The sequence below is a fragment of the Micrasema longulum genome, unplaced genomic scaffold, assembly GCF_059751315.1.
Source record: "Micrasema longulum isolate JH-2025_06_02 unplaced genomic scaffold, ASM5975131v1 h1tg001278l, whole genome shotgun sequence".
Lineage (NCBI taxonomy): Eukaryota > Metazoa > Arthropoda > Insecta > Trichoptera > Brachycentridae > Micrasema > Micrasema longulum.
In genome coordinates this window covers 1,082-16,013 of record NW_028278465.1, presented here as the reverse complement: position 1 = coordinate 16,013, position 14,932 = coordinate 1,082, and the positions used below count along the sequence as shown (strand labels likewise).

At 31.6% G+C, this 14,932-nt stretch overlaps 1 protein-coding gene across 1 annotated transcript; it reads left to right on the top strand.

The window, feature by feature from the left end:
- Window positions 1–829: 829 nt before the first annotated feature.
- LOC148276108 (inactive ribosomal protein S6 kinase delta-1) lies at window positions 830–14,607 on the top strand (the record flags this gene model as incomplete). The annotated part of the gene is made up of 7 exons (XM_088234745.1): window positions 830–1,118; window positions 3,420–3,689; window positions 5,975–6,128; window positions 7,649–8,467; window positions 11,205–11,311; window positions 11,536–11,721; window positions 13,918–14,607. Coding segments are annotated over exons 1-7 (2,322 nt in total), but the record flags the coding sequence as incomplete, so codon positions are not given.
- Window positions 14,608–14,932: the final 325 nt, after the last annotated feature.

The following is a 14,932-nucleotide window of genomic DNA, read 5'->3' as shown; positions in this document are numbered from 1 at the left end:
TTTTTAAAACTTGATTTAAAAATTAAATATTGTATCTGAAATGAAAAAAATAGGTTCTTATTTATTTTTGGAGATATTGTAGGACTTCTAGGTAAGTACCAAATTATCAATAATTATTGAGTGGCTGCATATTTGTAGGTTGATCGCCATCAAGTATTTTGGCTGCCCGTTTTGACAGCAGCGAAAACTAGAGATGTGCACAAATGCAATCGGATATGATAATATTCAATAAAATAATAGGTTATTGACAAATTACGGGAAATGATTCTGGAATAGAATATTGACAAATCGTTTTAAAAATTCAACGATTTGATAGTTTAACCATCACTTTTTCCGAAATTCATCCAAAATTTTCTAATCATTTTCAGAAATGATCAAGATATAATTAAACCAACGATGTATAATTAAGTAGAGATGTTACTAACGCGATGAAAATGGAATTTCGATTCGCCTTCCGTTCTTTCATTATATAACGGACTATCATCATTATCAGACGTTATGCTAGGCAAAAATTTGCCAAAGAACAAAACCGGAATACAGTTTTATATGAATATTGAATGAATATTTATGAAAATACTACCCAATATTAATCCATTATATTATCCAACAATTTTCTAACATAAATTATTGCGCGCAAATCGTGATTTGCTATCTATTTTTCAACGCAATGTTAGTTATATTTGGGATGTAGCTAGTACAGGGATAGCAGATTTGTTATACGTTATTGGACATAGAAGCATTTTTATATTTTATATTTTTATACCAACTAAATAAGTCTCGTTACCCGTTACAGACTATTTTATCGGTCAAAAATATATTCGAATAGTTTGATTATAATAAACAGTCAAGCCATCACTACCAAAAACAGATAAACGTCAGTTGCTGTTGATAGTGTTGACGAATTTTCTCGAAAAAACAAATTACTTATTTGTGTCGAATATTCATCACCTCTTCAAATTTATGCGCTATGTGATATTCTAAGATGTTTTGGTTCTTTAAAACTTCGGAAAAACCTCGTAAAAATGCATGATACTAACGATAAATGGGTGCGGCGTTTTACCACCGACTCAACCTCCAAACATAAAAATGGATTCACCATTTATAAAATTACATCTTACGTGAGTACAATTGATTATGCTTTGGCTCAGATAACCTATTGAGTTGATAATCGCTTTTTATTACCCATATAGAGAAATTGTTATTACTCAAGCGTTCATGTATAATACATAATTGGAAAAATACGATTTTACGCACTTCAAAAAATATTTTTAAATATAAATATGTTTTCCGTTATGTTTTGTTTTTAAGTGTATATTTTGGCGTTTTTTGTTGATAATACACACTTATTACCCATTTTTCCGTGTACAAAAGGTATTGCGTTATTACTTATTAAAAAGTCTGACCATTTATTTGTAATCTCTATCAGATACAGTCTTGCACCTTGTTCAAGGAATAAGAGATCTTGGTGTTGTTCCGGACTCAAAATATACGTTTCAATTACTATTTTTATTATTAATTTTTATTTGGGAAAAAAACAACAGTTTTTACATATATTGTATAAAAAAAATAAGAATACATATGAACGAAAATTGTGAAAACAGTTAATAAAAGTTTTCCACAGTGATGTATCGATTAAGTACATTATCGGTATCAAAATAAAAGCAATTAACAATTGTTAGGCACTTAGAAACTTTCAAATAAAATAAAAATACATATACTTATTTACAGTTATAAAAATAAAGTTAATAGAAACAAGATAAATTTAAAGAATAAGAAAAGAAAAAAGTTATATAAAAATATACAAAAATATAATAATGAACATACGAATACATACATAATTACCGACATTGTAAAACTAAACAGGTGTACTTTCTATGAGGAATTTTCTATATTTCAAATAAGAGATATGAAAAATGTCTGCGTGACCGGAGAGAACAGTATTGTAATAATGACATGCTCTAAAGAAAAAGTAGTTTTTCCTTGAGTTAGTCCTAGGTACTGGCAAATTAAATGTAGTATGGAGTCTTGTTCTGTTGGGTACAATTACATATAGATAAAATTATTGAAAAACCTTGTAAAATGTAAGCTTTCATCATACGTCAGGGTGCTGACAGTGGATCGCTCTTTTTTTGGAGGGCTGTAATTTTGTAATGGTTTGAACTCGATAGCTATAATTTGATATTCCTGTAGCTTAATTATCGTATTTTCGGACTGCATTGTATTTTTTTAGATTTACTAGATCACAAATAACTACTAACTTAGTGACTTTACTAATATGTTCACAGTTAAAACACTATATTGCTCACTCGTTCGTCCTCTTTTAGAATATGCCTCTGTGATCTGGTCTCCCTTCTATGTAGGCCGGATAAATCATATTGAATCGGTGCAACGTCGTTAGCCGAGATAAGTAGCATAGATGATTGGCCTCGAGAGGGGAGACTACACTTATGAAAAAGTGAAATCAATGTTAAATATCTCAAGTCTACAAAAATGTAGAAATAACATTGACTCCATATTTATGTTTAATTTACTGAATGGCTTGATTGATGTACCATCGCTTCTGGAACAAGTGGCATTCAATGTTCCGATCCGCCAGTTGCGAAATAATAATGTGCTGTTCCTCGATCAACACAGCACAAACTATGGCTTGCATTCACCAATGTCTCGATTGTGTCATATTGTAAACTCGAGACAAGATCTGGACTTTTTTGGTGTAAGTCTTTATAGATTTAAAAAATCACTAAGATAGACCGGATCTTGTCTTGAGGTAGTAATTTTTTTTTGTCCTAGCTTTAATTTGATTTAGTTGTATTTTATTTAATTAGTACCTGTATTTATTATAAGAAATTGTATTTATCATTGTTAGAATGGACTGCATAAATATACAGCGGCTCATTCTAGTATACCGTAAATAAATATGTATTAAGACGTTATTGAAAATGTGCATAGCATAAGAAATGCTTCTAATTGCTTAAGTACACAGTGGATCGTGATTAACTGTCTACTGCGGTTTGTGATCCACTGTACCCTATGCGGCCAGCCATTTTGATTTTCTAGTCAAACAAACACAATTTACTAAGTTTGTTCATGATAGTGATACTGTTATGTGTAACCATAATAAAAGTAGTTTACAGTAAAAATTACGCAAATCGTACTGTATATTTCCTGAATAAAAACATATTTGCGCCTCATCAAACAGTCCCAGTATGTACAAATCTATACTCAATTCAATTCACTATTCAATTTTATTTACGGACATTGTCCATTTATGCAATTCATAGAATATTATAGTAATTCATATTACAATATGTCAACAGTTAAAAACATTAAAAAATAATAAAAGAAGCATTGACAAACATAAGGGAATCAAAGACCTAATGATTTTGATGAAAAATTTTAGTTAAAAATAAATCTTTCAGCTTTTTCCTCTCGCCTCTCCGGAAGATGTTACTGTGGTTACCGTTTGGAAACGGTACAGCGAGCTTCAGAAGCTGCAGAAGAACATGAAAAAAATGCACCAGGATCTGTATCTCAAAGGAACATGTCCCGTTTATACCAAGTGGGGCTACTTCCGCAGATTTGACCCGGAGACTATAGAAGACAGGAGAATGTGTACACAAGCCCTTTTAGAATTCGTAGCGCTGCATCCGCCGCTTTTTACCAGCACCGAATTTGTTAAATTCTTTCAGGTAAAATTATCTTAAATATTTAACAATACAAAACAAACAAAACCATCACGCCGTTTCTCCGTAAGGGTATGCAGAAAGGATAGAACACCATATCACACTGTCTTTGCATACAGACATCGCTTCCTCAACATTCATACATCTTCTCATGCATGGGTTTTTAAGAAAGATAGACTTGAGGTTGGGCTTATCCAGAGACCAATATACGTATAATGAGTTAGAAACTAGCTTAAATATATCTTCTCTTCAAGACCGTCGAAATATATCCGACCTAGTCCTATTTAAAATTCTCAACTCATTCTTTGATGCGCCTGAACTACTGAGCTCAATAAAATTAAATATCCCAAAAAAAAAACCTCAGACTTACTCTTTCATACTGATAACCATAGAATTAACTATGGTTTTAATTCCTCTATGCCTAGAATTCTTAGGTCTGCCAACAAACATTTTAGTCTTGATTTCTTTAATAACAAGTTGTCTTTTTTCAAACGATTACTGAATCAAATTAAATTATAAACACCTCTCTCCCGCTTCCGCTCCCACCAAGTCTACTATATACCATTGTGTCTTTCTACTTTCCTTTATAATAATTGTCCATGTATAAATATGTCCCTAAAAATGCCCATTGGGCGTATATATAAATAAATAAGTTTTTTAATAATAATAAAAAAAAGAATAACCCGGTAAGCCTCAATTTTAGAGGCTTGTCAGCAGGTGGGAAGGAAAGGTTATGGAAGGAAGATATGAAAATACACCACAACACCCAGACCAATAAGGAAGTTCAGTGCTATGGAAAATTGGATATATAAAATGTTTTCTTACACGGGATAAAAATTAGAGCATTTATTTTTATAGCCAAGTATCTCAGAAACGTATAAAATATGAATATAAATGAACAAAAATTGGGTTGTGGTCCTGTGGCTAGTGTCTCGGACTCACAAATCAAAGGTCCATGGTTCGAATCCCACTCTACCCCAACTTGATTCCCATTTTCTAATAGTGAGTTATTTACAACTCGTTGAAAATGGCCCTCAAAATTAAATATTTTGGTAAATCATAGGAACGCAAATATTATTTTTACTATAAAAAAATAAAAAAAAACTCCTTTGAATCGCGTTGTAGTTGTGATCGTGGCTAGTGTTGCAGACTCAGGGATCAGAGGTCCGAGGTTCGAATTCCACTCTACCCCAACTTAATTTACATTTTCTAATAGTGAGTTATTTACAACTCGGTGAAAATTGAAATATTTTGATAAATTATAAGAATGCTAATATTTATTTTTAAAAAAAGAGTCACAAGCTTTTCTGGATTAACCAATGATAAGAGTGTTGTGATACATTTCCAGTTTCTGTAAAAACTCACCGACTACAGCTTGTGACGTCACTGACGGAGTAATTTCAAAATTACAAAACTTAAAAAAATCATAGCACTGATAACACAAAACATACTAATAAAATATATTTTTTTAAACATAGTTTAATTTTTCTTGCAACTGGCGGGAATCGAACCTACAACACCAGCTTTGCAGTTAGCCGTCTAATTAATTGTGCCAAGGCACCAACGCTATGATTTGAGCTGTGAACAACTAGATAAACTTATCGACTTCATAATACATGCATAAAGTATATTTTTTCCTCTTAGGAAATATGACCATATTTCTGATTTTCGTAGGTAACTGAAATGTCTCAAAATTCGACAGCGGAGAGATTATCATTCCCTCTCAATTTTGTTCAATGTACTTCATAGTCCTAATGCTATGAAGTAAAATTTCAACGCTTATCATCAGTTCATGGTTTACCTCTTCGTTCTAATTCTCAAGGCACTCTCTTAATACCCATCCACAATTCATCTTTCTTCTCTAACTCATATAATGTCCATGCCGCTCGACTGACTCGTGGAATCATCTCCCATCCACCATCAAAGATGTTATTTCAGTATCTCTGTTTAAATCACGTCTGAAGAAACATCTCCTTTCTCTTCCTTAATCTCTCCTCTTTTCCTCTTTTTTCCTTTTTCCCATTGTGTTATAGTATTGATTTAAGGTAATTTATAAACAAATACGTTTATTTCTATTTTTATATATATTTAGCTTTTTAATCTTCATTTTCTATTGAATATGTTTTGTAGCTTGAATTATAAAAATAAAACTGTAATTTAATTGGTTGGTTGGAAGACATTGCCATTTGGAAATAAGCCCGCCAATGTACAAATAACATTATGTACAAAAAGTTAAATAAATAAAAAATATGACAGATCTTTGATTCCATTTTTCATTTGTTTTTTTGCAGTCTTCGTATACCGATCCAAGTGGAGATGAAAATATTGCACCCAGCAATATAGAGGCCATACGATCTTCACTACTTCTTCCCACTGAAGTGATTGGCCCTCTCGAATACCAAAGTTCCGAGGATGACTCTCTATCCACTGCTGACTCTCCCAGCGGTAAGTTTCATTGATTTATTTATCTAAGTAATCATTTATTGCATATTCGCATAATATTTTTCTTTCCAGGGAATCCATATAACACTACAATTTTAACTAGAACATACTAGACTCCTCTCTTATATGGTTTCGAAATAATGATATAATAAATATGTCAAATGAATTATCATTGACCCGAATGGATTTAATATCTATTCATGTATAAACTTTTGATCGAGTAGCCACTCTCTTATTTTGCTCTTGTTACGTTTTTTTTTGGCGTTTTCAATCGAATGGGACTGGCCGCATCGATCAGTACATTTGAATTTTGAAATTGACCGATAGAATGCTTGCATTCAATCAAATTCAGTATCGCAAATTAATCCTCTTTTCTGAAGAAGCAAAACGCGTGTATCCCTAAATCCAATACAGCGGATGAGACGTTCGATTTGCTTAAAGGCAATACTACGAATAAGCCATACTATCTGACAGTCTAACTGCCGCTTTTAACTTTATATGGACATATACGATAGTAAAAATAGAATTTCTTATAAAAATCAACAATGCAACAATGTAATATTACTAAAAATGTAAATGTATTACATATACCAATAAGTAAAACATCGTATGTTAAAAATGCTTTTTTTCGTAGGACTTTTTCAGTGTACAATACAAAATTTAAAAATATAGATTACACAAATATCACTCTGTCAGATTAAAAATTTACACTAAAAATGCATTATGTAACTTAGTAGACATTATAATAATAAATATGTACATCTCCCTTCTCCTCCTTATCCTCTCTTCAAGCATTCTTGTCCTAATCCCGCCCAATTTACAGTAACTTAATGTTCTTAAAATAAATATTAAAAAATTCTTTGATTATTGAGTACATGAAAATAACATTTTTGTATGTATAAATTGTATGTATTTATTTGATATGTAATATATTTTCCTTACTAACTTTGTATACTATGTGGAAATCTGTTATTAGTTCTGAGTTCATACACTATATCTGTTTGTTTACTATAAATATGTATGTAGAACTGTTGATTTCCCAAATAAAATAAAATAAAATAAAATATTTTTAAAAATATATCTACTTTTGAATATTGGTCACACAGTTGCACATTATAAAATACATATAATACAACTATAGTGGACCATACAGTGTACATTTATAATGTGCCTACATACAGAACTGCACATAACCTGCATAATATAGGCTGCGGATTCAAGGCGCAACATCATAACTTGAATTTTTTTTGGAAATTTATATTTTAAAGGAAGTTAAAGAAATAATATTAATATCGATACAATTTAATTTTTGATTACACGTATTGCAGGTTCTATTTACAAATAAATTTTGAAAAGATTTAGTGTAACATTTAGAAATTTTAAATACAGATTGGTTTCTGGTCTGCGTTACTGGGACTCTAAAATTAATAAGCGGTAGAATCTCAGGGCAATCTATTATGTTATTCAAAGTTTTATACATAAAAATGGCGTCAATAAAATAAAATAAAATGTTTGGTTTCTAGTATCGACGATGGAAAGTCTCGATTCTTCCCACCATAGAAATTTTTCTGCCCACTCAAATATCATCAAACCTACAAGTTCAAACCGCAAGAGAAGTCTGTCCCCTCTTGAATCCACAGGGACTGTCGAAAATATGGCCGACGTTTTATTGTTACACGATCCGTTACGCGCTGAGACAATATCACCCCCTGCAAATAAAACCAGCAATGAAATCAGCAACGCAGACTTGTTATCAAACACCAGTAAGCCGAACCTACCAGATCTAATAGCGTTTGATAATAAGTCGAACATGGATATATCGCAAATCAGCACGGATTCTTCAATCGATAGCCTTAGTTTCCTGGATTCAATTTCAAATTCGGTCAACTTGAACAGCAGTACGAACAACATCGAAGTTATCGACAAACTTAACAACACGGTGGATGCTGACGACTTGTCAGTTTCGCTGACACAAAGCGTTGCAAATTTCCTCGAAAATCACAATGAACACGTCGCCCACGATAATGTATCCATCACTACTAACGAATCTAATCAAAGCGTTCTCGAATCGAGTTCTCAATATGCTAATGGTCACAGTGAGAAAGGCGTTCAGTCCAAAGACAATGCAGACGGTTGTGTCAGCTCTAACAGGTCTTCGAGTCGAATGGATATGTCGGTCGACAGCATATTTGGATCTTCGGCAGATTTAAAGGCTGAGAGTTACGTGTTCGAAGCCGGGTATTTATTGAGTCTCGGAGCGAGGCACGAAGCGAGAGGAGACTACCAGAAAGCCTTTGATTTTTATAAAGCAGGAATCGAGAAAATGTTGATCGGAGCTCAAGGTATGTTACAAACTGATTTTATTGATTGGAACATAGTACAAACATTACGATTTTTGTGCTGGTTAGCGTGTATACTGACTGATTAAATGTCGGGACTGAAAAGATGAACGTATTATAATAGAAGATAACTCTGTAATATCACTAATAACTTAGAATTAGGCTCAAATATAAAACATCGCTTGCTTCGAAAAGTAGCGTGGATGCTTGAATTAGAGAGAGGTAATTATTCTTATGCTGATATAGAGTCAATGATAAATATTTCTAGTCGACAAAAACGTAGAACTTATATTGATTCCATATATATGTTCGGCATACTAAATAGTATAATCGATGTTCCATCATTACTGGGACAAGTAAAATTCAATATTCCGACTCGTAGGTTCAGAAACAATGAAGTACTGTTCATCGATCAGCATAGAACAAACTATGGCCTTAATTCTCCAATGACCCGTCTTTGTCGTATTATTAACTCGGGACAAGATCTGGACTTTTTCGGTTCAAGTTTACAACGATTTAAACGAGCACTAAATAAATAGTCCAGATCTTGTCTTGATGTCCCTTATGTTTGTCAAAGCTTCTTTTATTTTTTAAAAATGTTGTTAACTCTTCTTTTATTGTAATATTTAAATAATAATAATTTTTGGATAATTTATATAGCGCCATTTTTGTGAAAATTACCTCAAGGGCGCTGTACAATAAATAAATATCCCAACACGTCTTGCAGCTACAGAGCGCATGGACGGTTGGGATTCTTGTTCCTCGTCTCCAATTATGATATATATGAGCTAGATAACAGAACATCTTGCAGCTACAGAGCGCATGCACAATAAGAAATCTAGTTACATTTACATTTTTATTTTTAAAATTTTTATTTGACAATGAAGTTTAGAGTTTAAGTGATATTTTAAAAACAAAATAAAAAGCAAATTTATAAAATTAGAAGTTAGATAACAACAAGTCTTGCAGCTACTGAGCGCATAGACGGTTGAAATTCTAGACCCCATTTACTAAATCTAGATATTTGATAGTTGATAACATTAACATAATATGATAGCTAACATCACAAAAAGTCTTAAATTGTATACATGGACAATGTCCGTTAATAAATAAATAAATAAACAACGTTTTTTGGAGCGCCAGTTCAGTGCTCCATGCACCAATGGGTGTGAAAAGGAGGTGATGATAAAATTACTGATATAAAATAAATACAAAGTGTAATCTATGTATTAGGACTATGAATGTATTTTTTGTACAGATAGCAACACTCGGTTACTAGAATTAACACTCAATAGATAATGCGTTTGATGATATCCACCTGTGAATTATATTCAGTTTGCTTAGATAAGTTAATCATTTATGTGTAATACATTGCATTCAACTTTAACAAGTTTCAATTTTACACGGCGAACCAAACAATTAAATGAACCGTGCGCATTTCTTCAGAATGTTTTGTAAAACAGGTTGGGGTTTTAATTAATCACCCGATAAGGCGATGTGTTTATTAAGTGATTGTTGGAAATGTATTTCAACTGTTTATTGTGGAATGTTTAGTATGCCTGTTGTTTTTGCAATATGCAGTGAGTTGACACTTATTTTGAACCAATGTTTTGTGAAAAGTAAACACGATTCGCACCTCGAGTGTAAAAGCGTAGTATCTGTAAATAGTGTAGTTTAGAGATATGGAGGTTTGAGGATTTCACGTTGCTTGTAACAAATGTGATTGTTTTGTATTTAAACCTCAAAAATGAGGAATTTGCAATTGCATTGGTTTTACACTCACGGTGCGATTTATCATTTGAAATATTTTTTTCAAAAGAAGTAAGCCCCTACAGATTAAAACAGTAGTAAAAAATAATATAGTATGGATGTTTAATAAAAAATAAGCGGAATAAAAAAGTTCAGTGCTACAGGAAATTAGATATTAATAATGTTTTCTTACACGCGGTAAAAATTAGAGCGTTAAATTGTGCTGTGAAGTATTTTAAAAATGTATTTTAAAATTCATGAAAATGATTTTAAAAACTGGGTTGTGGTCTCGTAGTAGTATTGTGGACTCACGGCCCAAGGGTCCGAGGTTCAAATCCCACTCTACCACAACTCGATTTCCATTTTTCCTGCACAAGTTATTTACAACTTTTAGGAAATGGACTGAAAATTGAGTATATATTAGAACTCAAGTATTTCTATTTTGTTAAAAAAAAATAATTAAAAAAAGATTTTTACTTTGAATGACGTCACTAGTTCTTTAGTTGTGATAGATTTCCATCCTTTTTTCACAATTTATTTTTTTTAAATCTGTATTTTATTATCAGCGCTATGATTTTTTAAGTTTTAAAAAAAATTGTGAAAAAAATCTGGGAAGCCAACTGACCAATCAGCAGAAATCACCAAACAGAACTTGTGACTTCACAGGATGAGTAATTTCAAAAATGTAAAACTTGAAAAAATCATAGCGCTGATAGTAAAATACAGATTTAAAAAAAGAAAAGCTTAGTTTGATTGTCTATTAAAAAAAACAAAAAAAACACTAAACTCCTTCATTTGTTTATATTTTAAGGAATTCTTATTTTTTTCTCAATATTAATACTGTCGCTTTCAAAGTAATCACTATTGGATATAATACACCTTTGTCAGCGTTTTTCCGATCCTTGAAACATTTCAATAATACTCTTTTTGGTATGGTCTTTGATTTATTTATATGTTTGAATACTTTATTTTTTCAAATAACTTGTTTCAGATGATACGAATGATTTTAGAAAACAATTTGTAAAAGATAAAACAAACAAATATTTATCATATGCTGAAAAGATCTACGCGAACTATTTGAATAATCCAGAATCTGAGGTAAATAAATTAGTCATTTTAAAAGTTTTAAATTAATTTTAAAAGTATTGTTACAAACATGTAACAAAAATTATCAAGATACACTGCGGTCGGTGTAACAGTGCTTGTGTACTAGTGCAATGTTGCAATGTTGGTGTACCAGTGCCCTACGCACCATTAAGTGCGGAAAGGAAGTGATGATCATTTAATTATAAAATTAATTAAATAGTTTTTTTTTTCTTCAGTTTACTCTGGAATCCATGGCTAACTCTTCCGCCATACAAAGGCCAAAAGCTGCCGTAAGGCACTGCGACGCCAGCTCCATGTGTAGGCCTTATGAGGACCTCAGTAAATACCGAGTTCTCGGAATAATTGGAGGACAAGTCATGCTGGTGCTCTGCTCGGAATCGCAACAGTGCTATGCTATGAAGGTATTTGACCCTTTTAACTCTTTTTATTTATTCTTGTTTTTTAATTTTTTACGTGGGGCGGAAACAGTCCGCGTTGTTTACGTCATTTATGACAGTTGAAATTTTGTGGTGCCATACTAAAAAAAGTGATATCATATAAATAAAATTTCCCAATATTTAGGGAAAAAGTCGTTGTATGCATTTTAAGCAAATTCAAGTTGTTATTTTCGTGTTTTTAAGGTTAAGTATCTAGATAAAATTATTAATGAATGTATTTTTTTTAATTCAATAAAAAAAAACACATTGCAGTAATGTTTGAAAAAATACTAAATATTTTTAATTTTATCATTGGTAAATATGAATAATCCCCTATTATGACAGTTCTTACAGTTTTTCTGCAGTATATTTAGTATAGTCTTGTACAAAAATTATATTTTAATGAAATTAAATTTTCATACATTTTTCATTTCCTCACTTTAAAGTTTTCCTCAGTTGTACACTTTTTTGTTGCTCCCTTGAAAAACGTAAAATAGGGGTTTTACTGTAGTTTAATTTTGTAATTCTGCCAAAACCTTTTTTACGTTGTTGAAATGTTGTCTGGTACGAAAAATACGTTATATGAAAACCGCATTATAAGATGGTTGTTTGCAATTTTCGCTTCGCATTATAAAAATAGCGCGTCATAGGGAGGGTTGACTGCATAATGATTTAACCAAAATTTTTTTTTTTTTAAGATTTCACCTTTGCACTGTGTAAAAAAACGTGCAAAAGGAGGTAGCGGTTTACGGTTTTAATATTTTCAACACATGTTCTAGTATATTTTTTATAGATCATAAACAGTAAAACGTTATGTACATTCACTTTTTATTTTATTACTGCTTTTTTATTGCTCATAAATGGCTTGTGGTAGAAACATTTAATCATCAAAGATTCATTTTGCTATTTTATTTAATACTTGCTTTTACTGGCAACTTCGCTGCTCGGTATTAGGGAGAAATTAGTCAATTAATTTGTTTTGTTTTTTGATAATAAGAATTTTTCTAATGTAGAAAAAGTAGCCTGTATCGATTGCCGGCCATCCAACTATCGCTATGAAAAAAATACGACGGTCCCTTTGTCTATGGCGACGTAGCATCGTTATTCTGTTTCGGGGGAGTGAGATGTTTTTTCAGGATGAAAAGTAGCACGTGACTCTTGACTGCCCAGGCTATTCCTATGCAAAAAATCACGTCCCTCACCACAAACAGACTGAAACCGAAACGTCGGTCGGTCACTACAAGTTACAAATATTTATACGTCATCCGTATTAGTAATTAACAAAACAAACTAAATAAATGTCAAGCGTAATTAAAGAAAGCCAAGTCGATTGAAATCTATAGTGATAAGTATTAATTTATTGATGTATGTTTTTACTATTGTGGTGTTTTGCACTTAGAATTTCTTAAAGAACAAACTGTAAATAAACCATGTTTTCTGAGCGGCATGAAACTTTCGAATGATAATATTCTATGTAAATAATTGAAGAAAAACAATTGTTACATATTGGTGACGCGAGAGAGAGTTTTTAATTAACATTTTGTTTAAGTGTCTAATTTTGACATTTTACTAAATAGTGACTTGCAGTTGACGCATGTTTCGGAAGAATAAAGTCGTTACATCAATAAATTACAATGCAGAAATTATAAAAAAATGGCAATAGTAATATTATTTTATGTTATAAATATTATGTGAAAAGGAGACAGTTTAAACAGTTATTATAAAAGTGTGAAACAGTTTTGCCGCGATGTAAATGACATTTGAAATTTTGTGCTGCCATACTAAAAAAAGTGATACCATGTAAATAAAATTTCCCAATTCTAGAAAAAAAATCATTGTATGCATTTTATGCAAATTTTTATTTTCGTGTTTTTAAGGTTAAGTACCTAGATAAAATTATTTAAACATGTATTTTTTTTGATTCAATAAAAAATAACACATTGTAGTGTTGCTTGAAAAATACAAAATATTTTTAATCAAATCATTGGTAAAAATTAATAATCCCCAATCATGACAGCTCTTACAATTTTTCTGCAGTATATTTAGTATAGTCTTGTACAATAATTATATTTTAATGAAATTTCATTTTTCCATACATTTTTCCTTTCCTCAGTTTTACCCTTTTTTTTTGTTTCCTTAAAACGTTAAACAGGGCTTTTACTGTATTTTGTAATGTTTCAGGTAATCCAAAAGACTTGTAATCAAGTTCCTGATGAAGACTACTTTATGAGACCAAATGTAGACAATAAGCTCCCCATTATGCCTGTAGAAATACCATACATGGTCAAACTAATTGCCTATATAGAAACACCAAACCTGCTCTTTCTTGTTCTGCAGTATGCCTCAGGGGGGAAATTGTTTGATTACATAAAAAATTATGTTAGAACGATTCCAGACACTCCCGTAAGAGAAGTTAATCTGGAAAACGTCTTCATAGACCCGGAAGAATTTCTAAAAAACTCAAGAACAACGTCCAAGGATAATTCTAAAACTGGTCAAGGAACGACGGAAAGAATAGAATATAATAAAAATCTATCAGATAGAAAGGAATGCAATAAAGACGGTTTCAATGCAGATTTGGATGCTGACCAGTTGAAAAATAACTCCGGCTTATCTATCCAGGATATTGTTGTAAACTCTCAAAGACTGTTATTGAATGTTGATGATGCCTTGAGTGGAAATTATCGTCAAGTAAACGAAAGAAAGGGTAATATAGTTAGTGATTTAAGGAATGAAATCGGTGTTTGTGATAAAAATACGGTGCAAAGTGATAAGTTAGATTTAAAAGCATCGGCGGTGGAGAGAGCATTCGATGGACTGCAGGATAAATTGGAACAAATCATCTTAGAAGATGACATCTGTAAATTAAATGTAAGTCTTTTAAAATGATTTTTTATCCTATAATTGCTTCTCATCTATAGATTCCTTACTCATCCAATATTAAAATATGCTCTTTTTACGAGTTTTAAAGTACCATATTAAAAAATAGGCCGTAGGACCGGTCTATTTAGATTGTACAACTTTTGATATATAGCTATGGCTCAGTTCCATAGAGGGATAACTAAAAAAACAATGTTTTGAATTATACTATTAATTGTATTTTAAAAAACACCTCTTTTCAATCCTACAAAGGTGCAACTCTTAAAAGCACTATTGGTTTTCTCTTGTTAGACAGATGTTTTCATATGGAAGTAAA